Source organism: Emydura macquarii, unplaced genomic scaffold (genome assembly GCF_026122565.2).
Source record: "Emydura macquarii macquarii isolate MOO-44397 ecotype Brisbane River unplaced genomic scaffold, CSIRO-AGI_Emac_v2 contig_2768, whole genome shotgun sequence".
NCBI classification, from domain to species: Eukaryota; Metazoa; Chordata; order Testudines; family Chelidae; genus Emydura; species Emydura macquarii.
This window is the reverse complement of record NW_027132905.1, coordinates 32,037,466-32,064,229: the sequence shown is the minus strand read 5'-3', so window position 1 is coordinate 32,064,229 and position 26,764 is coordinate 32,037,466. Positions and strand designations below refer to the sequence as shown.

Sequence of the window (26,764 nt, the reverse complement as noted above, 5' to 3'; positions counted from 1 at the left end):
CTTTTCCAAGATGAAAAGTTCCAGTTTTATTAATCTCTCCTCACATGGAAGCTTTTCCAAACAGTCAGGCTGTGTTTCTGGGGTAGGAGTCAAAAGAGGGATTTTCCCAGCATACAAAGTTCTGACCTTGTGTAGGTGAGAAGAGCCTGGACGTGGCTGATCGCTGTTCAGAATGGGCAAGTCACTAGAGTACAGTGGGGAGAGCAGCTTTGACCCATTAATTGGTTTAAAATAACAGCTGAAAATGCAAGACTAAGCATATGCAGTAGCAAATGCCCATAGCTGGGGATTTAAATAGTAGTCACTGAACTGTGTAGCTCAGCACCACAGGCCAGATTACATTGGAGCAGCAGTTGCAGGCCAAAAGCAAAATAACTGAGCAAGGAGTCAACGTTAGCTGCACAGTGACGGGCTGACAAACTGTCCTGCTGGACTCAGGCTTTGTGACTGTATATGGTACAGGACAGGAGGAAACCGCACTAGGACCATAGTGCTGCATGGGGCAAGACACCCACAGACACAGCCTCTCTTCAAAGCTGGCACTCCCCAGTGACAGGTCCCCCAAAGCTCCCCGATTGCTGGGTTGGAATGTTTCAGTCCCAGGACTGAAAACTGCCCTGTTCCCAAACCCTTTTCTCCAGGACCACCATGCCAGGCTAACCAACAGCACCACGTGCCCAGTGCTGCCTCAGGACGCACCCCATCCCAGGACTGGGAGCTCTAAGCTCCCCTTCCAGGGTACAGCTGGCAACATTGTTTGGACAATGAAAAAGGCAGTTTTGGTCGACCAAAACCTGTTTGCACATTTGACCTGAATAGTTCCAGCCATTCCCAAACTGGACAGGGGAAGAGAAGGCAGGTGGTGATGCTCCTACATCTCAGCCCCAGACCCCTTAGCTCAGTAGTGAGCTGGGATGGAGGAGCCCAAGGTTTGAATCCTGGCTCTGGAACAGACCCCACATGGACGTTTTCAATTCACCAAAAATTCCAGATTCAGTTGGACCTAAACCAATTTTTCCCCCTTTTTTCCAGAATTGCCACCAAACCAAACAGTCAGTTATTACTCCATCTCTGTTCCAGCATCTTTCTGGGAGTCTCCATGCGCCACACACCTCCCATGTAGCCTGGCTTCCTTGGGCCAAACCCTAGGTTGGCTCCATCCCATGAAGCACCATCAGCAGCATCCCATTAGGTCCCTTGGTCGGGGAAGCTCCTTGTGGAGAATGGGGGCAAAGGGAAGGATTGGGAGAATACGGCACTATTAACAGTCACGGGAAATGAGACTAATCAAGGTGCAATGTATCAAATAGGAAATGGTATGAGCCAGCGAAAGGGAGTTGAAGGCAGAAGGGAAGAGAAAGATGGGGATGACAGTAGGGAGAGGGCAGGGGAAAGCAAGGAACGGCAGCTTTGCAGTTAGTGCATGTTGGATGCAAATGCAGGATTGGCCTGGACCCCTGGCACTGAATGGCAACAGTTTTATTGGCGACAATCTCAGTCTCTTCCAGTGAGCCCTCTCCGCAGGCACAATCCGAGCACCCCACCTAGGCTTCACCTGCCTCCAATCTCCCCCCATATGGGCCTTCGTGTGCCCTCCCCAAAGGGAGGACATTACTCATGCTTCTTGTGAACATGCCAGCTCTGGAAAGGACAGAGCTGCCGTTCAATCCCTTATGGCTGGCGAGGATAACCACCAGGACCTGGGGTGGCAGGGCAGGCATGCTGCTACTGAAACCTGTCCTCCAGCCTGTCCAGATTCCCAGGGATTGAAACGACTCCAGGAGCTGAGGCTGCAGCTCTTACCTGCCCCTCTCCCTTCTGGTCATGCTGCCCCCCCCCAACGGCATTGGCACAGATGTGACAACCCTCACTTTCCCGGGGGCTATTATGGGCATCAGAAGAGAGCCATGAGGCCACAGTCAGTCACCGCAAAGGGCCCAGCCAGCAGCCCTCCAGCTCCCACAGGAGTCAGGTATGTGTCCCACACTGTCCTCACCTCTAGGCCACAGCAGGGCAAGGGCCATACCTGGGGCAGAGCTCAAGCCCCAGGCAAGCAGATCCTGGATCCTGTAGCCTGAGTTGAAGCTAGCTTTGATGGGGAAGAGGTGAAGGGAAGGGCGGCTGGGGGCCTACTGTACATTCTCCAGCTGAAAGATCCCCCCTCACCAGGTGGTGGTTGTGGTGGTGAGTTCAGGGCAATGCTGGCTGTGAGGGCCAGCTCAGGCAAGGAGAGGGAGCTGGAAGCAGCTGGCACCAACACTGGACACCAGCTGCCCCAGAGAGCCACGGGGCTCCCTTAGCACCGAAAACTGCAACTGGGAGAGAAGAGGCGGGGCGCAGGGCCCGGATCAGAGGCACCAACAGCCCAGGTGTAACAGTGACGCCAAGCAGCGTTTTCACGGTGCCCATCCCTCTCTCCCCGCCGGTCCGTGCTCAGGGCCCCCCGCCGGTCCCTGCTGGAGAGAGACGCCGGCTTCGCCCGCGGGCTCTGACCGGACTCTGGGGTGGCGGGCCGGGGAAGGGAGGGGTGGGTCGGGGACTCCGGGGAGGAGGAGCCCGGCCCAGGCCGGGGCGGAGCCGGCAGGCGGGGGCGGATCCCGGCAGTTCCGGGCTCCCCTGCCCCAGCTGCAGCAGGACGTTGCGCAGCCCGGGGAGATGCAGCCGCCTCCCCGCAAGGTGGGTCTGGACGCGCCGGGGAGCGCATCGGGGCGGTGCGAGCCCTGTGCCCAGAACCACTCTGGCCCCCCGAGCCTGGCGGGCTCGGCGCTACCACGCTCAATCCTCGCTTCCCGGGGTCGGGGCTGCGTTGGCGGGGGATGCCCGGGGCAGTCAGCTCGCCCCCCTCCTGCCCGCCCGGGCACTGCCCCTGGTCGCGGCCGGGTGGGTGCTTGTAGCTCTCGGAGGAGGGGCCTGGTCCTTTCCCGCATGCGGGAGGAGGAGAGGGGCGCACGGCGGGGCTGGCTGTAGGGGACCCCGCTGCTTCTCTCAGTCCCCCGGCTCTCGGGTCACTGATTCCAGTGGGGGTGTGGCTAAAGCCGCGGTGCGCGCTCGTCCCCCGCCTGCCTCCTTCTCTGACCCCTGCGGCAGCCGCAGCGTTTCCTGCACCTGGCCAGAGAGGCGCTGAGCAGTCCCGCGGGGAACCTGCAGCTCACAGTCATGCCCCGTGCCTAGGCCCTGCCCGCTCGGCTCTGATGACCTGCATGCAGTAGCCCCTGCCCTTGCTCTCTGGCCCCTCAGCCCCGCCTGCTTTTCCAGGGCGTTCCTGGGCTCTTGCTTAGCCGGGAGGGCAGGTCAGGCCAAGCAGTGGGGTGGTTTTGGGGTGTGGGCAGGGTCTGAGCGGAGCAGGCTGGTGCTGCGGAGGGTGAGAGCAAAGGTGGGTGCCCTGAGCTAAGAACTCCTTTCTTGGTAGGTGAAGTTGACCCAGGAGGTGAAAGTGCGCTTCCTGGAGCAGCTGTCCAGTCTGCAGAACAAGCAGCAGCGAGAGACAGAGCTGCTGGAGGACATCAGGTACTGGAGGTCAAATGTGCCCTGGCTGGCCTGAGCCTTGTTCGTCGCTACCCTGCAGGCCCCAGGCTGATCGTCCTTGCTGGGTTCCCAGCTGAGACCTGCAAACTCAGACTGTGCCCGGCTGGGGAGCCGCCCCCCGCCCCCGGCAGCGAGTGAGGTGGAGGCAACGGAAAAGGAGACTCAATGCAGCTGCGGAGCTGGAATCTCTGGGAATCCCTGTGCTCTGGCTGCACAGAATTGGCCCAAACCAGAGCCAGTTGAGGGGCAGGCAGGGCTACAGGAGCCTGCTGGCTCCTTTCTTCCGCTGCCCTGGGGGATGTAGCCCAGCTGTGCTGACTGGTGCAAAACGTTCTGCTTAGTGGAGGCCGGGTCCTGGGTCTGGCTGTGCACCAGCAGCTCTTGATCCGGCCATTGTTGAGGGAATGGAGAGAGACCCACAGGAATGCAGGGGGAGTGGGGACATGTTAAAGCCACAGTAATTTTAAATGCACTTAGCAGCTACTAACTGGCCATAGCTGGAGACTGAGCCCTCAGCCCTGTAAGGTGTAGGCAGTGGCAGTACGCTTCCTGCCCTCCCCCCTCCCTGCCCTGACATGGTGTGGCCGCCTGCGGGGCCCATTCGTCCTCTCCTCCCTGCCCTGACATGGTGTGGCCGCCTGCGGGGCCCATTCGTCCTCTCCTCCCTGCCCTGACATGGTGTGGCCGCCTGCGGGGCCCATTCGTCCTCCCCTCCCTGCCCTGACATGGTGTGGCCGCCTGCAGGGCCTTTTCATTTGGTGCAAGCTGGTGCTGGTTGTGATGTTACTTTACATGGAGAGAACACTTATCGACTCGGGACTGAACTGAGACTCAGTAGCTCATTACACCTGTGGGCCACAGAACAGCCATTGTGTGGGAGCTGCTCCCATTCACTGCTAACCTGGAGTCTGGTGGGATGGGTGCCGTGGAGGTGCAAGGCTCCATACCCTTTGACCAGCTCTGATACAGGCAGTCCCCCAGATGCATGGTTAGCTGAGGTCAAGGTGTGGTGTCCCAGTGGCCCTGCAGGGTGGATGGGGAGCTGCGATGAAGCTGTGCTGAACGAGGAAGGGTGAGGGGCTCTGGGTATGTCCTGTGGCACAGGCTGGGCCATGTGCATGCAGCCACTTACCGTGTGCTCTCCCTGCAGGTCCTACAGCAAGCAAAGATCTGCTATCGAGAGGGAGTATGGCCAGGTAAGGAGAGGCCACTTCTCGGCCTCTATTCAGAGACGTCACCGAGACGTCCACTACCAGTGTGTGTCATTTGAATCACAAGTAGCTAATAACAGGCCATGACAGGGGTGACTCAAAGGCAATTAGGGCAAGAAGTCAAAGCAATTTGGCATGGTCCGTCCGTCATGGTTCAGAGCTGCCAGTAACGTCACGCCGCGAGGGAGGAATAGGAATTGGCTGCTCCACCCTTCCAAGGCAGTGCCCTTCGAGCTGCAGAGTGAACCTCAGATCCCTGGCCTGGGGTGGCACTTCCTCACTGGGGAGTATGGGGGAGGATGGAGATTTGTGGTTGTCGTCATCTGCTTCCCGAGGCTTCGGTTGTTTGTGCACGTAGGTGCCTTGGAGCCATCAGAGTACACACGAGGGAGCCCAAAGCCCAGGGCTGGGATCTGGTCTGTTAGGAGCCCACATTTGTCAGGCAGTCAGAGTTTGGGTCACATATCACATCCATTCCTTGGGATGATGTTTCAGGAAAGCCAGACTGGGCCCTGTCCAATGAGGGGCTGGAACCCACTGTTCCCACTGAACTCGGCAGGTTTGGGCCCGTCAGCTGTGGTTCAAAAGGATCTGTTGAAATCTTATGTGGTGGAGCCGAGTGTCGGACTCTCACCGTTCCTCCGCCAGACAGAGCTCTGAGTCAGCTCTCCTTCACCTGCGGTACTCGAGCTGGGGAGGTGCAGCATCCGTATTTCATCACTAACTTGCCCAGCAGGGATGCCGCCTCCGGTGTCAGTTGACACCAGCACAGAGCTGTCACTGGGGAGACCATCTGGGTGATGTGCAAGGCCCTGGGCATAACAGCCAGGGGCTTCTCTCTGCCTCTCTCTGCTGTGCTTACACGCTTCTGCTCGCTCTGTCCTGCTGCCTGCAGTGCTGGGTGTGAGACTGCTGGAACAGGCGAGGCCGTCCACACCAGAACTTGGTGTTGCTGCCTTTAGCCCCTCCTATCCTCCTGCTGCTCCCCCACAGCCCAGCTGCTTCTCCTCTAGCATAGCTCACGCCTGAGAGAGCGTCCATGAGAAAGAGCTGTGTGTCCACTCCTAGACAGGGGCATCTGGTTCCTTCTGCGAGGCTGCTTTCTCCCGGTGCTAGAGAGAGACCATGATGATGGGTGCAATAGAAATATCTAGAGAGGACCTGATCCTACAGTAATTCATCCACATGGTCCCATTGGTGCCAACGGGACCGTGAGAGGGACTAAGCAACTGTAGAACTGGGCCCAAGGAGGAGTCTGTGTTCATTCAACAAAATCCTTATGCTTCCTGCACTCGCACAGATCTCCCCATCTCTCTTTATCTGGATTTCCTCTTCACCATCTTCCACACAAACACCCTGATCCCCCCACTCCCACCTACAATAGAAGCAGAGACTCCATCATTCCTAAACGGGATACTGGCCTGATGTAAAACATGAAATCCCTGTCACGCTGTGTGTTATGTCCACAATGTTACCCCTTGGAAGCAAATTCCTCTCTAAGCATGGTTGGGCTTCACCTTGTGCCCTGAAGATGGAGAATCCAGAGTCTTGGTCCAGCAAGTGCCTTTTGTCAAGTTCCAGTCCAATCTCCATTTTGCAGAGAGTGGATATCTCTGGGCGGGCTAGAATCTTTCAGGGACTTGGTGATGAGGCCCACTTGCCCTTTTCTCCTTGCTAGGGCAATGGAGCTTGCTGATCTTTTAAGTGTCAGGTCTTTTTTTTGATGCTGCTTAAGCGGTTTGCCTCAAATGTTCTGCAGCAGTGAGTTCCACAGGTTAGCGGCATGTTGCAGAGAATTCTTTCCTTTTATTCATTCAGAACACTAGCCTTTTTACTTCATGCACCATCTTGTTCTTGGGCAATAAAAGCCTGTAACTGGCCTTCTCAAGAGTGTTCATTATCCAATATTATGGTGTGTTTATTGGTACAGAGCTTCTGTTCAGAATGGCAATAAAGAACACCAGTCCACCCTGAACTGCAGCCCCCGGGAGAACCAAATATTGAACCTGCAAAAGGAGGACGGGAAGACACATGAAGAGAGGGTTTGAAATAGAGGAAAGAATGAGTGCACCCCAAAGAGCTGGAGCTAGTAGAGAGAGGAAGGATTGGTGGAGACAGGAGTGAAGGGAGTGGCCGGAGGGCATGAGGGGAGGAGCGCTGGGTCAGCCTGTGGCATGAAAGGTCAGGGTTCCCGAGTGCTCGGCACACTTGGCTGGGCCAGATTTCCCAGAGGGGGTAAGTGTGTGCTCTCCTGAAGGTCTGTCGCTGTGTAAGAGTGAAGATGACGACTGGGGGGGTGGCTGAGAAGAAGGAAAATGAGAGGTGTGACTAGCCAGCAGATGGGAGTCCTGCTGTCTGGGCTGATGGAGGCCCTGGCCCCGTCGGCAGGGGTGTGAGATGACGACAAGGCTAGACGCGTGGGTGTGCTGAAGAGAGGCTGGCTAAAGAAGAAGCTGAGGCTCCTAGTGGTGACACCAGGAGGAAATGGGGTGTGCCTGGGGAGGAGGGTGGCACTGCCACCAGGCCCTGTTTAAATTACCTTCATCCAAAAGGAAGTGGAGAAGGGCAGGTGGAGGGAGTGATGGAGGCCCTCAGTGTGCTGATGGCATCGCTGGCCAAGAGTGGAGCAGTGTCACCACATGGGTGAGCACCGTGAGCAAAGCAGAGTTGGGCACCTGGAACACACTGAGGGGGGAGGGGGAGAGCTGCATGCCCTTCTGAGTGGGGGCTGGGGCCTGTCAGTGCCTCTTGCTTTTCTCCTTTACAAAGTGAAAAGGCCCTGGTCTGTGTCGCTTCCTCTGGCGGATGTTCTAGCCGCCCTGTCTCCTTGTCTGGACCAATCCTCTTGTGATGTGGGGAGGCGAGCTGAGTGCAGCAGCCAGAGTGCAGAGATGTCTCCTGTTCACACGACATCCTTCCTGTGTTATTCCCTGCCTGCCCCTGCTCCGACCTAACCTCCTCTTCTCTCTTCTGGCTGCTGCTGGGCGCTGAGCAGACGTCTTCACTGAGCTGCCCATGCTGACACCTAGGCCTAGCTCGAGAGAGTACAGCTAACTCCCTGCCCAGCGGTGTGTGAGTACTTGACCTGGCCCCGCTGTGTGTTGCATTCCACTCGTCTGTGTCGATTCCGTCTGCTGCCATCTTGTCCCATTTCTTAGGTTAAATCTCCCAACCTTGATTACCATAGATCATTCTGTGTTGTCAGCAGAGCCCCCAGTCTGCCAGGCTGTTACTGAGTATCTGGAACTGGACCCTGGGGCAGCCTGGCTGGGCACCTCTTCCCATAGTATGAACTGGACGTTCACTGGTGGGGCACAGTCTGAGTTGGAGGGATGGGGAAGAGAAGGGAAACTCGCTGTCACACTCAAACTCCCCAGGCCCCTCCTCCAGGCCTGACATTTCTTGGTTTTAGTCTTGGGCTGGGGGAGAATTTTTTGGGAAGTTGCAAGTGACTTGGCTGAGTGATTGAGTGTTTCATAACCACGGACTCTGGCCCGCTGCTGGCTTTCCAGCTTGCCCGGGGGCTCTGACCTCACTCCTTTATCTTTAGTTGCTGTCACTGCTGAAAACTGTCACTGTTTGTTGTTTGCTTTCATCTTGTCACTCATTGACCCCGTGGCGGGTGAGCAGGGCCCAGGAGCAGCAGGACAGTTCCCTTTCCAAATCACGTTATTCGGATGCTTATTGTCGAGCCTGATGGCTGGGTGCAGTCCCCTGGCGGTGGCTCTATAGGGTAACTGTTGCTAGAAGGCTCCTGAGAGCTGCAGACACTGCCAGCTGAGCCAGCAGATGTTCTGGTTTCTGTAAGATCTGGGGGCACTGGGGCTCCCCGGATCAGTTCCTTAGCCAAAGAGAACTCCTGTGGGGCCGGTGCCAGACAGAGCTGGGTTCTTCCGCTCCCAGCTCCTCCCTGGGGTTCCATGCTCTCCACCTCGCTGGGGGAATGTGGCCCCTCTGGAGGTGACGTGCCGGCCTCCCGGTAGCTACAGATAGCATTTGCAGGCCGCTGTTCCTTAGCTGGCATTGCTGCCTCTTGTGGGTGCTCTAGCCATCCTGCATCCACACTGGAAATGTGCCCCAGGTTCATTTACATCGGTGTTGTTAAAGTGGTGCAAATCCCGCTGTGGACACTGTCTCTTCCACATAATTTAAACCTGGCCCGCTCAACTGAACCAAAACAGACAAAAGGCTGATTCAATCCAGAATAAGAGCATCCACACGGGGGTTTCATGCACTGGGTTAAACCAGCACAACACCCTTGTGTGGACAACCCTTCATGAGCACCACAGAGGTGATGGGCTGCATTGGGTGGGGGTGGTCATTGCCTCACCAAGCCCTCCCCCGTCCAATCATGTGATAATGCCACAGTCTCAGCAGAGTTTGCCATGTCCTCTGCCTCTGGGAGGCCTCTGGTTTCTGCATGATGCCCAGGAGTGAGACGTGCCCCTGCAGCACAGCTACTTGCTTTCTCTGGGAGGGGGTCAGTGAAGTGTAAGGTGTCTGTGCAGTCAGGCCACGTGAGGAACACATTGCCAAGGTAGTACAGCCGTATAGCTATCCTGGCAAAGCCTGCCCTTGGTCTGTGACTCTGCCATCCCTGCTCTGCTCAGCTCTAGTTCAGTGGCCTGGTTCCCTGCCTCCCTCGCAGACCAGGCGTACTCTTTAATAGGTTCTTGTGCTCTGCTTTCCGGCTGCCTCATTCTGTTGCTGGCCTCCCACCTAGCTCAAGCTGTCCCCTCGTTCACGCTTCCCTTCCATTTTCCACCCCCCTTTCATTGTCGTGGCAGGCAGCAAAGGATTCCAGAGGGGCAGCGTCACACAGTGTTTCCTGCTACCTAGCAGAGAGCAGTGGCCAATCCCAGCAGGAGGCACTGGAGGGAGGGTGCTTAGTGCTGGCTCCTCGCTGCTCCACTGCTGGCTTCTCCCAGAGGGAGGGGCTGGAGGGCAGGAGGGGAGCTCATGGTTAGCAACAACGCACTTAGCTCTGTTCCTGGCTGAATGACTGCACAGCCCAGGTCAGTGCTGCCCTCGTTCCCCAGGTCTCCTGGCTGCCTCCAATGCGGGGAGCGGACCTCACTGGCTGCGTGCGTGGGAACAGCCGCAGTTTTGTTCTTTGAGTGGGGCATTGCGGGAACAAAGCAGCAGGTGGAGGAGCCTGGTGCCCCTCCCCTCGTTGGCTGTGAACAGGAGAGGAGGTGCGGTGATGGCTGATCCAGAGTTTGTTTGCAGGCTCTGCAGAGGCTGGCGAGTCAGTTCCTGAAGAGAGAGTGGCAGCGGGGCCGGAGTGAGACCAACGACTCCAGGTGGGACAGCTCGGTGGGGCTAGCCTGCCCTGCTGACCTCAGGTGCTGTGAGGGAGCCCTAGCCGGGGCAGTTCTCTGCTGTGTTCGTCCTAGACCTACCAGCACAGGATCACCAGCTCACATCACTTCAGTCCAGCCTCTCCTGGCAGGGGGCGCTGTAAGGAGAGGGGCAGAGCTGGCTGCCAGGGGAGCTCTGTTCTGTTAACTTAGGTGGAATACATCGGCCCAAAGAGTCAAAGTGGTTAACGTGACCCAGTCACTGTCCAGCACTAAACGGGGTTAAATCAGGGCCAGGAAAGAGAAGAAAGAAGTTAGAGGAGGAAAAGGACGTTTGGAGGGGGAGAAACAAAGTCTCACATCCCCCGTGGTGGGTGGGATTCAGCCGGAGCAGTGCAGGTGGCGATGTCACCTGGGTCCCCTCTCTGGCCCGGTCTGGTCAGGACTGCTGACCAGATGGAGGACAAAGAAGGTCTGGGGTCCCAGGAGATGGTGGGGCTAGTAACCATGGGATGCTTGCTCCTTCCCCTTCTTTCAGTGAGCCAGCGTCACAGTGGCCAGCTCCCCCCAAATTGTCTTTCTGAGAACACGAGGAGTGATGGTGGAATTAGCCCATCCTCTCAGTCTGTTGTTCACCTCTTAGGTCTAATTTCTGACACACCAATTTTGGTCCATTGATTTCTGGTCCCACACTTCTCTTGTTCACCAGGCATGGTCCTAGCACAGTCCTTGAGCTGTAACGGGAGGCTCTTTTGTTTGAACTAATTTAGTTTCTTTGTCTCCCTTTTGCCCTTTTCCCATCGAACTTCATTGTTATCGGTTACTGGAACATGTCATAAACCCCACAAGTAGGCTCACAGGCAGGGTACATGTGTAGGCCCAATTATCACAACAGCTCCCAGCTATTCCAGTCCTTGTCTTTCCCAGCAGGGGTGCTGTGGGGAGTGGCTTTGGGGAGGTCGCTGCTAATTCAGGCCAAGAATGTAAACAATGGGGCGTTGTTTCAGGGAGGCTGTTCAGGTGCTCCTCTCCATGACCTGACATTTGCAAGTGCTGAGCCCCCCATTGCCAGCAGGCAGTCCCTGAGCACCGCACTCTGACAGTCTGGCTGGTTATGTAGACATTCGTACATGGATTCACCAGTCCCATTTTGAACATCCTGGATTTTCAGCCAGCAGGAGTTGGGCCAGTGAGGCTGTGAGGGGGATGGTGGAGCTAGAGCCGAAGGGGTGTTGCACCCCAATTGCACCAGCACAGACACACCCACCCCTGCTGTGGAGACTTGCCTCGCTGTGGCAGCTGATCTGCGAGGAGGGGAGAGGGGTGTGGATGGGTACAAGATCCCAGAAGGATGGAGCACGGGGGAGAAGGGCTAGATTCCTGGGGTGTCCATTTCAGAGTGTACATTCCCAGGGTGTCAGGACTGGGGGGATGTGGCTAGGTCTCGGAGGAGTAGGGGTGTCTGCCATGGTCTAGATCCCAAGGGGGTGTGGCTAGGTCTTGTGGGCAGGGTGGTGTCTGTATGAGGGTGTAGATCCTATGAGGGTGTTGCTAGGTCTTGGTGTGGGGGGGAAGCACTGCTAGCTAATGCTGTTAGAGTAGAACTCAGTGTTTGCCCTGCTGTTCCCCTGTCGCTAGTTCAACTACTCTGGTGGGAGCCATTGTGTAGACCTGGCTGCAGGCATTTCACCGGTGTCTAACCATCATGGGTCCTGCCATTGCTACCCCAGGCAGAGCTGGAGTGGTGCTAGGCTAACCATGGGGAAAGCACTGCAAGTGCTCAGTGCAGATGCCGCCTGTGTGCCTTAGCTGTTGGAATTTCTTGGTACTGAATGTGGGCAATTATCTTTCTGCCCGTTTGAACGGGATATGGCTGTCACACTGTCTGGGGCTCACGACCGTCAGCGTCAAGCTGAGGGCAGACTGTCAGAAGCAGGGCAGACACCCAAAGTGGTGGTGTGTTCTAAAATTAGATTTCACCAAGCCAGTAAAAAATGTGAACTCCTGGATCACTATATCAGTCTCGCCAGGGAGTTACAGACAGTCCCCTGAGGCTTTCCATGTTGTCACCCCAGCCAGGTGGACTTAGTGATAAATGATCACTTACACCAAACTTCACAAAATATTCAGGTTGCTTCCAGTCCAAGAGAGCAGTTACTTATCCCAGAACAACTGGTCCCCTAGATCCTACACCTATAGCCAATCCTGTGGTAAACTCCCTAAAGGTTTATTAACTGGGCAAAGGAAATAAGTTATTTACAGGTTAAAGCAAACACAGACACACAAATGAGTTTCCATCTATGATTCCTAAAGATGACAGAGATGCAGTAATCTGTCCATTGAAAAAGACTTTCTGGGCAAACCCGGGGGAAGGGGGGGAAGGAAAGCACTAAACAAAGTCTTTGGTTTCACACAATGACTCTTTTGCATTTAATGAACAGGATTTAACATTTAGAGACCATCCTTTGCATTACACAAGGCTTTTCCCCTTTTGATGGTAGTCACAGAAATTTACAATGCAAGTGCTTGCTATCATTTAATAATATGGGGCATAGCTGGGTGAGAACAATACATGCAGCATCCTAGACGCACTATAAAACACTAAACGAATTCATATCAACTTAATATTTAGTATCGATTTTGATGATGCTAACACACAGGGAAGCAAGACTGGTTTGCAGCTATGCATTTGTGAGCATCCAGTGAGACCTGGGGCCTTGGCATAAGCTGGCATCTGGTCTGCCAACATCACAATAGGATTCTTCTTCGCTTCCCATCCTCCAAACAGGCTGTGTGGCATTAAACTCTGCCATGTTTCACCACAGAAGTGGCTACATCTACAGAACAAGTGATATCTATGTAAGATTCCCAGGAAAATTCAGCCACTTCTGGGGTGAAACTTGGCAGAGTTTAACTGTGCACTGCAGTGACGTGTATGTGCATACATATGTGCACTCCTGAGAGCTCTGGCATTCTAGGGTGAAGGTGCTCCCACTAAACACCGTTCAGAGCTATTTACTTTCTGCTATACGAGAGGGGAAGTGGAGGGGCGAAGAGGTTTTCACTGGGGAGATGAGGAGGGCAAAAGCCAGTGAGACAGAGAGATGCAGAAAGCTTAGTCCAGGGACCAGGAGTTGCAGACAGAAGGTTCTTGGACTAACAGTGCTCAGATCACGGGGAGAAACATATAGGGGCTGTTACTAGATACTTGATGGGTGAAGCATAAAGGAAGAGAAGACCCGTTGGCTCATTGGAACAGCCCATCAATGGCTTTAAAATGTGGGCTCTTGTCCCCTGCATTGTGGCGCCTGCTGCGTGCCTGAGGTGTCGACTGAGATTGAGAGCGTGTGAGGAGGGCAGCCCTGGTCTGGAGAGCTGGGGTTCTGGGTGGTGATGAGGAGGAAGAGGTGCAGTGGAGGAAGGGAAGAGGCAGGAGAGAAAGATATGAGAGGGAAGGGGTTTCTGCATGGAGGGGTAGGGACAGTGCTTCAGAGGTTGAGATGACCTGCCCTCCTGATGGAGCACATGTGGGGAGAGAAGAATACTCCAGGGCCAGAGAGAAATCCAAAGTGGAGGCCAGTGGGAGGGAGAGCCAGGAGCTGGAGGGGGCAGGAGGGGGATGGCGGCTGGGCAGGGAGCTGTCATGGGCCATGGGGTGTTAGGCCATGTCTGTTCTGCAGGAACTGAGAAGCAAGCAGAGCCCCAGGCGTGCTTCATGCGCTAATGCTGCTGTGTTTCTGGGTCAGACTTTCTGATCATCTCTGAGATCCTGAGGGATGGGGCTTCCCAAAACCCAGACATGACTGCCACAATTGTGCCGAGGGCCTGCAAGGGTGGCCCGTCATTAGCAGGGCTGGGCTCAGGAAATGGCTTTGCTGCTTCCAGAGGCAGGGCCGTGTAATGGTGCCGGGATTGATCTGGGACTGCATGTTGGCAAAACCACAGGGAAGAGCCAGCCAGCCGGGCTGTGTGCAACACCCCAGGCTCTCCCAGGGCTGGGGGAGCCATGGGGTCCCTGGAGCAGGGTGGCTGTCCAGGTGCAATGGGGGAGCCCCTGCAGAGATGGGGGCGGGGATGGGGGGAGGGGAAGATGGGGCTATTTCCAGGGCCAATTTGGGGGAGGGGCTCTTCTGTGGATGTTACCATGGCTCCCTCTGATGTCCATTCCCTGCAGGAGTGCCTTTGCAGTCTGGAAGGGGGCAATTGATGGCATGGTGTGTGCTGGACAGGCCAGGCTTACAGCCTCAGAGACCTATCGCAGCCTGAGCCTGGAGGTGGCTAAAACCACCCGGCTGTCCAAGGAGCACCTGCTTAAAAAGGTACGGTCCGGGGGGAAGAGACTGGGATACAGGCCCCAACATGCCCCTCTTCAGGGGGCTTCCCAGAGCAGGGGCAGGTGCTGGGTGAGCTGGGGGCAGGTCTGCATGGCTATGGGGTTCACACCCCCTCTCTGCCCCAGAGCACAGAGCAGCTGCAGAGGGTGCAGGCCGAGCTCCTGGAGACAGTGAAGGAAGTTGGCAAATCCAAGAAGCACTACATGCATCTGCAGCGGGTCACTGAGGTGGCCAAGGAGAAAGCGGCTGACGTGGAGGCCCGGTGAGCGAGATGCACCTGTCCTGTGGATCGGGGCTGGGGCGGGCCTGTAAGGGCATCTGCCAGAGGGCACCATGGTGCCTGGGTGTTGGTCAGGGGGTCCATGCAGGACACATGGTCCCACCCTGCTCTGGCTTGGCTGACCTGGAGGGGAATCTCCTGACTGCCCAGTTTGGGTCTGGCTGCAGCCTATGAGAACAGGGTGATATGGGGGGCCCTGGAGAGAGCCCCCATTGCAGGGGTGGCTCCTGCAGTGTAGGACCGGCGTACCTGATGTGGAGGGGCCCCTGAGAAGAGGAAGTGATCTGCCTGTGAGTGAGCACTGATGGCCATGCCCCTTCTCCTGCAGGCTGCGGAAGAGCGACCATGGGATATTCCATACCAAGGCCAGTTTGCAGAAGCTCAGCACCAAGGTCAGCGTCGCTGCAGGCCTGGGCCTCTGTGACCCAGCAGGCCTAGTGGGGAAAGTGTGGGTGTCCCTGTGGGGCGGGGAGGCGCTGTGGGTAGAAAGCCTGCTGGGAGGATAGTCTGTTATGGGACAGTGACAGGGAGAGGGGCTGATCAGGGGAAGATGAGCCCCCGAGGGGCTGGTCTGGGTGGGGGTAGCCCCGCAGAGGGCACAGGGCAGCCGTTTCCCAGGCTGAGTTCTCCTTCCCCTTCAGTTTTCCGTGCAGCTGGCCGAGTACGTGCAGCAGCTGGCAGTGGCCCGGAACGAGTACCTGCTGACGCTGGGGGCTGCCAGTGCCCACCTGGAACACTACTACCACGTGGCGCTGCCTGCTGTCATGAAGGTAGAAGACCCTGCATCCATCCAGCCCCTCCTGCAGCGGGAGGACTTTCACACTCTCACCTGCCCTTAGGAGCCAGTCCAGGGGAGGGGGTGAACTCTAGTGACTGGGGGGATTAGCAACCCAGACTCCTGGGGCTGTTCCCAGCTGTGCTGTTGCCTCCCTGGGTGCCCCGCCCCTCTCTGTGCCGGTTTCTCAAGGGCGACAGCATCCTGGGGGCAGCAGCGGTTCCCTGCATAACCCACTGAGGGTAGGAGCCTTTTAGCCCAGGAGTGTGTGGGATCCATCCTGGAGCTGTGGCTCGAGGCCCAGGTTGGCTTTGGCAAGCGTCTCTGCCGTGCAGCTGCAGGTGTAGCTGGGTGAAGGCCCCTCCCCCCCGCTGGGCTTCCCCTGAGACCTCAAGCCAGGCCAAAGCTGCCTGGAGCCCCAGTGTGCGGGGCAGGGCCTGGTGTGTCTCCTGTGCAACTGCCCACCGGGCTCTGCCTCTGCACACGGGGCTGGTTCTTGGCACAGAGGGTTTGCTGAATGTATCTACCTGTGCCAGGCTGGGGGGCACCACCTGCTCCTCTCATGTACCTCCAGCGTGGCAGAACCACCGTGATTCTGGGAGGGGAGGAGTCCAAGGTTGTTGCCAGTGGGCAGCCCCAGCTCTGTGTCCCGTGGGCAGGGAGCAGCGTGTTCTTCGTTTGGTGCGTGAGGCTGCAGGTGGGCTGAACGAGTCCCTGGCAGGACAGCAGCCTTCCTGGGGGAGGCTGGGATAGTGAGCTCCCCCCAGCCAGCCCTCCTGCCCCGCTCCCCACAGCGACCCCTGCTGGGAGAGGCCCACAGACTCACATGTGGGTGACTGGGACAGCAGCTTAGGGGGAATCCCTGCATTCCCTGTGTGTAGCCCCATCCCGTTAGCCAAGCACTGTCCCTTCAGTTCTTTCCTAGAATGTCCCTTGGTGCCAGCTCAGGGAACAAAAACCGTGGATCAGCCTGAATCCACCCAAACCCCCTCACAGCTCTGACCCCTTTCTCCCCTGCCCTATTTGGCCTCCTTGCCTCTTCCCCGAGCAGACCTCACTGTTGTCCCTCACTGGCTCCCTTCTCCCCACCCTGGCAGTAGGGGGCACTCTTGCCCTTTGAGGAGCCATCCCAGTTTTTCTCTGGTCTGTGTGATGAGTGCAGCAGATCTCAGAGGAGGACCCTTCTCTCCTGAGGGCAGACAAGGGCGTTCCTGGAGAGTTTTGCCAGCCCTGTCCTCTCCTCAGTAACTGGCCTGATTGTGCTTTCCCAGACCCTGGATGGTGACCTGTACGAGCGGCTCCGGGAGCACCTGACCCTGGTCAGCCAGACAGAACTGGAGGCCTGCCATGCCACACAGGAGCGGTTTCAGGGGATCCTGGAGGCCTCTGCACAGGTACTAGGATCTTCCCTGGTTTGCAAGAAGGGGCCAGTCCCACCCCATCTCCCCACCTTGTGTTGTGAGGGTGGCTGTCCCCACACCCGCACCTGATGGCATGGTGCCAGCCCCCCAGGACTCCTGTGACCCTGCCTCTGGCTTGGAGGTGGACTGCTGTTGTTACTCAAATAACAAATATTACAGGATCTTATTAGGGGATAAGGCAACAAGCCGCATTTATTGTGAACACAGAAACTTCTGTAGATAGTATCAAAGAAAAGAAAAGTATCAACACTGTAATAACATTAATATTGTGCTCTACTTAATGAAATAACATTAATAATAATGTAAACACTAGGAAAACAGTATTAACATTATATCAATACTACAATTACAGAGACACATGTTTCAATTGATGCTTTCATTCACACTCACACAGACTGACAGGCATACACAGACAGGGAGACAGACAAATATACTTCGGGATCTTCCAGATGTCATAGTTACCAGCCTCTTGGTGCTCATGATAGTCACTGGCCAGGTGACTAGAGCATGAGGATGAGGAGCAAGGTTCTGCCGATGCGCATCGGTACTCCTGGCTGATGTGATGTTGTAGACCCGAACCTCCAGCCTTCATCTTCTTGTCCCATTTTATAGGGAAAGGACCCCATGTCAGTCTATGGGTTTTGCATTGTCATGCTGCAACTACATACTTGGTGTGATCCTTAATCACCCACATTGTTGCAAGCCTGATCAGATTTTGTCCTTTGAAATGTGCTGGCTCCAAAGTTATCAGGGTGGGTTCCTCTTCGGCCATTTGATCATCTTTGCTTCTTTCTTCTTCCCTCAAGCGTTTTAGGTGAGGCTGGTGTTTTCTTCATGTCTGTTTCGATATCCCTTACTCAGACCAATTGTTCAATCACTCTTTTTGTCTACACCCAACTCAGCCATTCACACTTCAATCACTCAGGGCCAACTCCTAGCTGAAGAACTTACATATTATTTTTAGAGCAAACCTTATTTCATTTTTGACAGTGTCTTTCACAATTAGATACATACATTACATTGCACAGTGTGGCTTTTTGTACTTAGAATAGGATTTTTACAAATATATTGGAAGCAGGTAAAATTAACAGATAAACTGGCCAGTGGACATAGTACAGACATTTACAAATAATCTTAAAATTATACAAAGTGCAGACAGACTTGAATTAACATTTAAAAGGGTAGAACAGTAAGAGTCAGTTTGAGGTTTTAGCTTTTGATTCAGACTGATGTGCCTTTTGGTAGGAAGGGGGGGTGTTTGTGGCTCTGTTCTTACATATATTTCAAAAACAAGATTTTGGCCAACACTGTGCCCAGGGCCCTGACAACTGTTTCATGGGTTCCAAGTGACTAAGCAGTGCCTTGGCCCCAGCTGCCCTTGCCCCATTCCCATTCCCGTCCTCAGGGCCCTGCATGCCGCCCTGCTCACCCTCCCTGTATTGCTGCTGCAGGTGTGCCGGGAGCAGAACCTCCTCCTGTTCCTGCAGGATAACGCTGCCTTCACCCTGACTCCAGAGCAGCAGTTCCAGCCGACGGGCACCGACCAGGTAAGGTGGGAGGCTGGTCTTACGCAGCTGTGATGACTAGGGACTCCCTGGACTGAGCTTTCTCTGTGTGATGCCAGGGTGGCCAGCTGCCTGGGGCCAGAGACGCTTGCTAGAGCCCCGTCCAAGGGCTGGGAGCAGAGGGCGGCAGGGCATACTCTGACCTGGGGTGCTCTGTCCCTAGGCACCTCTGGAGGCGTGGAGCGCCAGCGCTGGTGAGAGCGGGATGGAGAAGGAGGTGCGGCGATGGGCCACCCGGACAGCCAGAGATTACAAAATAAAGACTCATGGCGAGCAGGTGAGTGGCCAGGCTCAGCCTCAGCCCAGAGCTCACTCCACTGCAAGGAGCACCCTCCCTGCAGGGCTTGTCCTCTGCCTCAAGGGGGGGGACAACATATAGGGCCCTAAATCTCGGATCTATTTCTCCCCAACCCCAAACAACCTCTCTCCTCCCGTGGGGCATGGCCAGGGGGTCTCTGGCCTTGTCAAGGGGAGGCATGGGGAGCCCCTGACAGAGGGGTTCTGGTCTCTCTCTGGGGCAGGGGCCTGGGGCCAGCGGGGCCGTGGTGGAGCCGTAGCTCCAGGCGGCAGTGGGTCTTAGTATGGCCTGGGCTCGTGCAGGTTCTGCAGAGGCTGGAAGCCAGGAGGCAGCAGGCCCCTGAAGCGGAGGTGCCCGACATGGAGAGGAGGATGGAAGAAGTGAGCGAGAACATCCGGAAAGCAGAGGTGGGTCTGGTAGGCAGGGGGCAGGTCTGGGGGGCTGCACATCCCTCTGTCTGCTGGCTTTGTTCTGTGTGCACCCTGTATGCACTATGCGTTTTGTGCCCACCAGTTTGCCCCACTGCTGCTGCCAGTAGATGGAGTGGGAAGGACTGGCCAGGAAGTAAATCCCAGCAATGAGGGGCAGGGAGGCGTGTGAGGGGGCAGACAGGCTGGGTGATCAAGTCCCCAACACACTATGCTCCCATGGCAGGTTGTGGGCCAGCACAATGCAGACATCCCTGTTGCTAACACTTGAGCACACAGGCCCGTGGAGAGAACGTGCTGCTTGCCACGTGTGTTGCTCAGAATCAGGCAACGGCAGAGCTACAGGTGGGCCCCTCCCTTCCTCTGCCCCTTAGCAGAGGCACTGGTCTCAAATTACATGTCCATGAGCTCTTCTCAAGCCAACAGAGTAGCCTAGGGCTCTGCCCTTCAGTCTCTGGTCCACATGCGGCGTTGTGCAGTGTTTGAATTGTCACTAGCACCGGCCTTGCCCAGTGTCTCTGGCTCACGCCATGTATGTGGCATGCATCTGAATAACTTCGGCAGCACCCGCAGACTCTGTGCAGTCTGCTCTGGCCACTGTTAACTACGAGGCTCGTGTAGTGGCAAATCTGCCAGCCCATCCAGGCCCCTGTTATTCTGTTACATTTGATCTAGTCCAGAGGTTCTCAACCTTTTTCTTTCTGAGGGCCCGCCAACGTGCTATATAAATTCTAGGGCCCAGAGTGGCGAGGAGATCCTGGCTTCAGCCACTGGGTGGAGAGGGGGAAGGCTCGGGTCTTTATCCCTGGGGGGCTCGGAGCTTCAGCCATGGAGAGGGGGTGGCTCAGAGCTTTAGGCCGATGGGGCTCTGAGCAGGGAGGGAGTTCAGGCCTTCTGCCCTGCAGGGCTCCGCAGGCAGACACACAACTCGGGCTTCAATCCCGTGGTGGAACCGGGGCTCCAGGCTTTAGACCTGCGTCTCTGGGCTTCAGCCCCCAGAGATGCCGGGGCTTGGGGCTTTAACCTGTGAGGGTGCTGGGGCTCCAGGCTTCAGCCATGGGCACCACAGCCCCCTGAAATCCAGCCCAGCCAAGATCATTTACTTCCGTAACCTGTTACTCTTTGCTCACTACACTTGCATAACAAGCATTGGCATGTCTCAGTGATACCCTTAACTCTGACCTTCACTCATGCATCCAGCCAGCACAGATGGTCCCACTTACACCCTCTGTGTTGTCCCCTGTACCTGTCTGTCAGTGAAGGACGCAGTGAAACTTCCTGAGTTCTCTCAGGGGCTCCGTGCTGTAGGGCCATGCCCCAAGGAACCCACAGCCCAAATCAGCTGCAGACCATGCTCCCCATGGGTTGGGAGACCTGGGATCTTCCTGGGAGAGCTGGGCAATTAGTGCCTGCAGAGTGGGGGCTAGCAGAGCAGAGTGGGCAAGTGAGGAAGGATATGGAGGGGTGGATAAGCGAGGAACTGAGAAGAGCTGGAGGGCACCAGGGACCTGACATGAGAACTGGGATGTGGGTGCCGGGGTTGGGAGCGGTGGTTGGTGTGGTGGAAGGGGAAGGTGACTGGGCAGGAACGTTTGGAAGGGGGCCGGGCAGAGCTAGGAAGGAGGCTGCGGTAGTGGAGGGCTGGGAGAGGACGTTGGGTGGGGGAAGGAGCAGCCCTCAGGAGTGCAGAGCCAAGGGGCCTTTGACACTCCGTGGGGCCCGCTCCCCATCTCATGCTGCTAAATGCACCAACAGTAACTAAAAATACCTGGGCATTGTCCCTGGCCTGGTGTCTCTTTTCCTGGTGCATGCGGGGAGCGGAAGGGCAGGGCCAGGTGACGGTTTGTCTCTAAAATGCATTTTGCCTGTGGGAAATGTGCTGGCCTCTCTGGCCTGGTCTGATGCAGAACTGTTCTCGTGTCTGGCACCAGCTGGAGCACCAGGGCCTGGTGTAGGAGCCAGTGTGTGGGTCGGATGCGGCCCATGCCCTGCCCCAAGCCCCTGGCGGATTTGTAGCCTTTTGTGGGAGTCAACTGAGCTGAGGGGGCGAGAACAGCCCCGGAGTCTGAGTCCAGCTCTTGGTCCGTGTCGCTCCAAGTGTGGGGGTGCGGCCGAGGGGCAGAGACTCCAGCTGCCAAATGACAGACCCTGCCCAGGTGAGCACCGGAGGGCCGTAAACTGAGACATTCTGGGGCCTGCGTGGGCCTGTGTTTGGGGTGAGCAGGCTGGGAGGAGAGGGTTTCCTCATGGTGGGTAGCCTGGCTAGGTGGGGCTGAGGGCCCAGGCCCATGGCAGGTGCTCAGGCCCAGGCTGACCAGGCGCTGGCTCCCTCTGTCCCTCCAGGTCAGCAGAGTGAAGGCTGATGCCCGGCTGGCATTGCTGTGCCAGGCTGGCCTAGATGTGGACACCTGGGTGGCAGGGGCCATGGGGCAAGTGCTGGAGGAGTTGGAGCAGGAGCGACGGCTGAGCGAGGCCCGCAAGTCGGACAAGGAGTCAACCCCCACGGTGAGAGGTGCCCCTGCACTCCTGGCTGCCCATCTGCCCCCGAGAGCTCCCATGGCCGGAGCCTTCTGTGCCAGCGGCAGGGAGGGGTGGCGTGGGCCAGGAGCGGCAGGCTGGAAGGGAGGGTGCTGCTTGGCCCTGTGGCTGCGCCGTGTGTCCGGAGAGCGTCAGGGGACTGGATGCAGGGTGCTCTCTCACGCTGGCTCTGTCACCAGGTGGAAGAGTTTGATCTGGCGGAGTTTGACGATTACGATGACAATGAGGAGCTCTTTGAGGATGCTGGCCCCTGCCCTGGCACCGCCCGCACCTACCCATCCAACTGCAGGGTGTTCTTCGGGTACCAGGTAAGGTCCCCAGCCCCAGGGACACAAGCTTGGCACCCAGGACTGTCCACACCAGGAACCCTCTGAAGCATGCAGTGCTCTTACAGGGAGCTCTGGATCCTGAGTGAAGGACCCTGTGCCCCCAGCTGGGGCAGTGCCTGCTGGCAGCAGGTTCTCTGGGCTGGGCATAGCATTCCTCCAGGCATGGCAACCGGCTGGCTGCAGAGAGTGCTGCTTCTGACTTGTCCCATGGCGCTGTGTCCCTTGTGCAGGCCTGCCAGTCTGACGAGCTGTCCATCTGCCAGGGCGAGGAGCTGGAGGTCATTGAGGACGGCGATGTGGAAGAATGGGTCAAGGTGGGTGCTGGGCAGTGGGCACGTGTCTGCGACGGGAGATGAAGAGCCGCACTGGACGCTGTCCCTTCCAGCAGAGCAGCTGGCTAGTCTCCACTGGCTGGAGGTGATGCCGGAGGGGGCTGGGGAACAGGCTGTGGGCGCTGGCTCCCTTGACTCTCCCTCCTGGGTGCTGGCCTGTGGCTGGGGCTGGGATGGGGGAGCCTGGAGGGCAGTTGCCCTAGGCTCTCGCGCAGGAGTTCAGTTGGCTCAGGGCTGTGTCCTTGTTTTCTCCTTCTCTCTCCGATTCTCCTGCCCTCTGGTGGTGGTCTGCAGGCGCGGAACCAGGCAGGGCAGGTGGGCTACGTCCCTGAAAAGTACCTGCTGTTCCTGGACGCCGTGGGGAGTGAGTGTAGGACGCTGAGCGGGCACTGCCAGGAGGGCCCTTCCGAGACCACCTTGGAAAGGGAGCTGACTAGCATCATGACCATGGACCTGGTGCTGGAACCGGGAGGTGCGTGGCAAGTTGTGGGGGTTGTGTGTGGCTGCACCAGGACACTGGGGTTGTGTCTGCTTGTGGGCAGAGGGGGGCCCTAAGCGCCCACGGGTGGGGGAAGAGTTCAGTTCCCACAGGCTGTCCCTGGGTGACTGGGGGCTGGCAGCTCTGCCTGCCACATGGCTCAGGGGGGCTGGCTGCTGGTTTGGCCGCAGGACTGGGGCCAGGAGCTCGCTGCTACCAACTCCCTCAGGAACCTTTGGCCAGAGCTACCAAGAGTGGCCTCTGACTTCGCGTGCCTGCTCCAGGGCAGGCCAAGGGTCTGATTCCCAGGGGTGCTTGGCGCCCCCGGGCCTCCCTGACCTGGAGTGTGGAGGTGGGCTCGCAGCACCTCTGAAACCAAGGCCTCAGTGCCTCAAGCTGGGATCAGCATTTGCCAAGTGCTCTCAAGCCTTGGTGCCTTTGCCTCACAGTCAGGAGAATGGGCTCAGCCCGGCCCACGCGGCTGAGGCTCTGTCAATGTCTGTATGTGCTGAGCGGCTGTGTGCCCAGCTGGCGCCAGCCTGCCCGCTCTCTCTGGCTGCCTGCAGCAAGGCTGGTACGAGCCCTATATGATTACGAGGGGCAGAGCGCGGAGGAGCTGTCCTTCCCTGAGGGAGCCATCATCCAAGTGCTCCCCAGAGAGGAGGGGGAAGTGGACGATGGCTTCTGGAAAGGAGACTTCAACGGGCGTGTCGGGGTCTTCCCTTCACTGGTGGTGGAAGAAATAACTGGAGCCACAGGAGCAGCTGGGCAGGTTGGTCTCCATTGCCCCTTCCCTGTGCTCCAGCTGGGCTGGGCTGTCTGTGTGTCCTCCTCCTGAACAGAATGACCCCACAGAGACAGGTCCCCATTCCCAGCATGGCACAAGTGGCCCGGGGCTGAGCCCAGAGCAGCTGTAAGTGTGGACAGGGCCTCCAAGTCCCCAGCCTTGGTCAGCTAACGTGACTGCTGGCCTCAGAAGTATTGAAGTTCCCTAGTGTAGACAAGGCCTGTGCGCCCCATTCCTCCCAGGACCAGCCTGTGGATTGAGTTCCCCTGCACACCCAGGAGGGGGCACTGCCTTGAATGAAGATTCCCTCCAGGCTCTGCTACTGGATCATGGTAACTGAATATCACATATGGAAAGTCCATTCCCCTAGCCTGGGGACCACGTCTGCAGAGCTCCCCTCCTCTGCCCCATACCCTGAGGGCTCTGTCTGGCCATGCCTGAGTGGCACGGGGCTGTCGAAGTACAGGGCAGAGTGAGTGCTGATGGGCCCCTGGGATTGGGAGGAGTCACCCTAGCCTGAGATGGGAATGGATTACTGAGCCGGCCGGGGGGCGCCAGTCAATGACCAGGAAGGTCCCAGGAGAAGTAGGTGAGGACAAGTTGGTGATGGGCTATGTGGAGAGTGGGGAGTGCTGGGGGTGAGTGGGGGCTGCAGCGATTGGGATGCATGTCTCAGATGTTGGGGGGCTGTCAGGATCAGAGAGGGTTGGTGGAGGGTTGTTGGGGTACACTGGGGCACTGGAACTGGGGTGCTGGGTGTGTGGCAGCTTGAAGTAATAATAGCAGCTGAATGCCGGGCTTCCGTGGTGTACAGCGTTTACAGTTTGGTTCAGTGGCTTTCAGCACCTTCACTATAGTAATTGGCGCAGGGCCTGGGGTTATTTGTGAGGTGGGAGGGGCATTTGGGGTCTGTGTGGGATGGGGGAGTTTTAAGGAAGGTGTGGGGAGCCATTTCCATAGTGCGTAGGGCCTCAAAATTCTTTAATCTGGGCCTGCCTGTGCTTATATTTCCAGGAGCTTCCCTCACCATCTCCTCCAGCCTTCTCCCCTCCAGTCCTTGCGCCCGGTGCCAGACTGGGCTCCAATCCCTCTCCGGAAGTGCTGCTGGGCGGTGAGTGCCTCCCGGGTTTCTGGCCCCAGCTGCTCTAGTGATTTCCTCCAGGAGATGGACCTAAGGGCTTTGAGATAAGCAGGACGCTCAGAAGGGGCAAGACAGCAGGTTTTCCCTCTGTGCACTAGCCCCTGACGGCAGCAGTGTATGGGAAGGGGGTTCCTGGTGGAAGGGATATTGGTAGGGGCGTATGGGGTGTCTGTGTTGTGGGGGTTGGTGGAATAGGGAGGGAACAGCTGGTGAGGATGCAAAGAGGCTGGGCCCAGCATCTGGGGGCTCCCTGCTGAGCTGGTGTGCAAGCGCATGGAGAGCCTCACAGTGTCCTGCCATTAACCCCGGCCTGTGTTCCCAGCCTGCAGGCAGGATGGCACAGCCAGTGGACACAGCTCTCCGGACCTGGCAGCAGCGCGCATCCGCCCGGTAAGAGGCATGTGCAGGCTGGATTCCAGGTGTGAGGACAAAGTCTTCCTGGGGAACCCTGAGCCTGCCTGGGCTCCTCGCAATGTCACCCCCTCTTACCTCCTCCCAAGTGTCCAACTATCCTCACCCTGCTCCTGCCCTGTGCTAGCTCCACAGCCATCATCCCGCCCTAATCCCCCCAGCCTGTCCCCTCTCCCCTAGCCTCCGTCCGCAAGACCCTCCTCACCCCTGCTCTCTCCGTGCTGTTTGGGGGCTTGCGGCTGGGGATCCTCTGTTGATCTCAGTGTGTTACACAACCTCTGACCATCCTGTGCTGCTCACTGCTTCCAGGCCTCCCACGGAGACTGTGGACATCGCTATCCCTCTCAACATGGAAGCTGTGGAGAGGCCCCCGTAATTACGCCTTAGCCTGGGGCAGTTTCTCCTCTCAGAGGCGTGTGATCCAGCTCTCTGTGTGCCCCGTGCCTGGGGAGGGAAGGCATGCAGATGGCACAGAGCCAGGGCGTGTGGGTACGGTGCAGGGGTCTAGGCTCTTTGTAATCAATCTCTCTCTCTCTGCAGCTGAGAGCGCCGCCTCCACCCCCTGCCAAAGCCCCGGAACCTGAGCCTGAGCCACGCCTCAGCTGACGCTACCCAACTGCCCTGTACTGGTCCTCTGGCCTCCTCCCTGGCCCAGCCCAGTCCCTTCGGCTGGCACAGCACATCACCTGAGCAAAACTGCTGCCACCGACTTCGCCACCCTGGGGGTGCACTGGCTTCTCACTGCTTCAGAGCCTTCTCGCTCCTCCTTGGTCGGCAGCGGAGAACAGGGGAAAGGCCCACCGCGAGGATGGGTGTGCTGGAGCACACCCCCAGTGCGGCTGAGAACCAGATCAGCAGCCTGGGCTACCTCTCTGAGCCCCAGTGGGTTGATGGTTCCGGAGCGCTCTGTGGGAGCATGGTCCCAGGGGAGCACAGAGCACTGCTGAATGCAGCGACAGCATGTTGCCCACTCCCCAGGCACTGGGGGGGGAGGGGCTGAACAGCAGGTCCCCCACCCCTAGGAGACCTGCAGGGGAGGGACAGAGAAGCACATCTGCAGCCACTTTCCCTCCAGGCAGCCGCTAGTAGGGTGCCCCCCGCCAGGCCAGGAGAGGGAGGCTGGAGAGGAGCTGGGGGCCTGTAGCCAACACTGTCTCCTTCCTTCTTCTGCTGCCCATTCCCGTGGGCTCTCAGTTCTGCCAGCCCCCCTGCCCCTGTCAAGTGCTCACCCCAGGGGTAGGAGGGGCCCTGCTGTGGGAATGCAGGGGTTAATCCTGCTCTTCAGATGCAGAGTATCTAGTGTCCCTAGCGCCCATCCTGCCCCTCCCTTGCTCAGCTGCTGCTAGCTGGCATTTCTGCACATTCCTCCAGGAAGGCACCAGGAGCCTGTTCCCGTGAGACCTGCCCCACAGAGCAGGGCTGCAGACGAGTGTGTGGCAGGACTGGCAAAGGCTGCACCAGGTGCCCAGGCTCTGTGCCCCTCTTCCTGCCGGGCCCAGCAGTGGCTGCTTCTGCTGAGTCGCTCTCTGTTCTGGCTGGCCCCTGGGCCTGGGCTGGGGAGGGCAGTGGGGGGAGTGGCCTTGTCGCTGTGCCCCAATAAACAGAATTCAC

The 26,764-nt window shown here is 57.6% G+C and overlaps 1 protein-coding gene across 4 annotated transcripts; it reads left to right on the top strand.

The window, feature by feature from the left end:
• Positions 1 to 2,572: 2,572 nt before the first annotated feature.
• Positions 2,573 to 26,754, top strand: FCHSD1 (FCH and double SH3 domains 1). 4 transcript variants are annotated; one of them, XM_067566952.1, is made up of 20 exons: positions 2,573 to 2,676; positions 3,410 to 3,507; positions 4,676 to 4,721; positions 9,966 to 10,039; positions 14,211 to 14,355; positions 14,496 to 14,632; positions 14,979 to 15,042; positions 15,292 to 15,420; positions 16,697 to 16,819; positions 18,298 to 18,393; positions 18,575 to 18,688; positions 19,012 to 19,116; positions 21,481 to 21,642; positions 21,855 to 21,983; positions 22,235 to 22,318; positions 22,631 to 22,808; positions 23,381 to 23,586; positions 24,616 to 24,712; positions 25,065 to 25,132; positions 25,694 to 26,754. In XM_067566952.1, exons 1-20 carry the CDS (start codon positions 2,656 to 2,658, stop codon positions 25,757 to 25,759), a joined length of 2,142 nt encoding a protein of 713 aa, XP_067423053.1. In that variant the 5' UTR covers positions 2,573 to 2,655; the 3' UTR covers positions 25,760 to 26,754. The 4 variants fall into 4 exon arrangements, with proteins under 4 accessions (XP_067423053.1, XP_067423055.1, XP_067423054.1 ...); XM_067566954.1 differs by lacking the exon at positions 2,573 to 2,676 and adding an exon at positions 2,687 to 2,880; XM_067566953.1 differs by lacking the exons at positions 2,573 to 2,676; positions 9,966 to 10,039 and adding an exon at positions 2,687 to 2,880.
• The last annotated feature ends 10 nt before the right edge of the window (positions 26,755 to 26,764 follow it).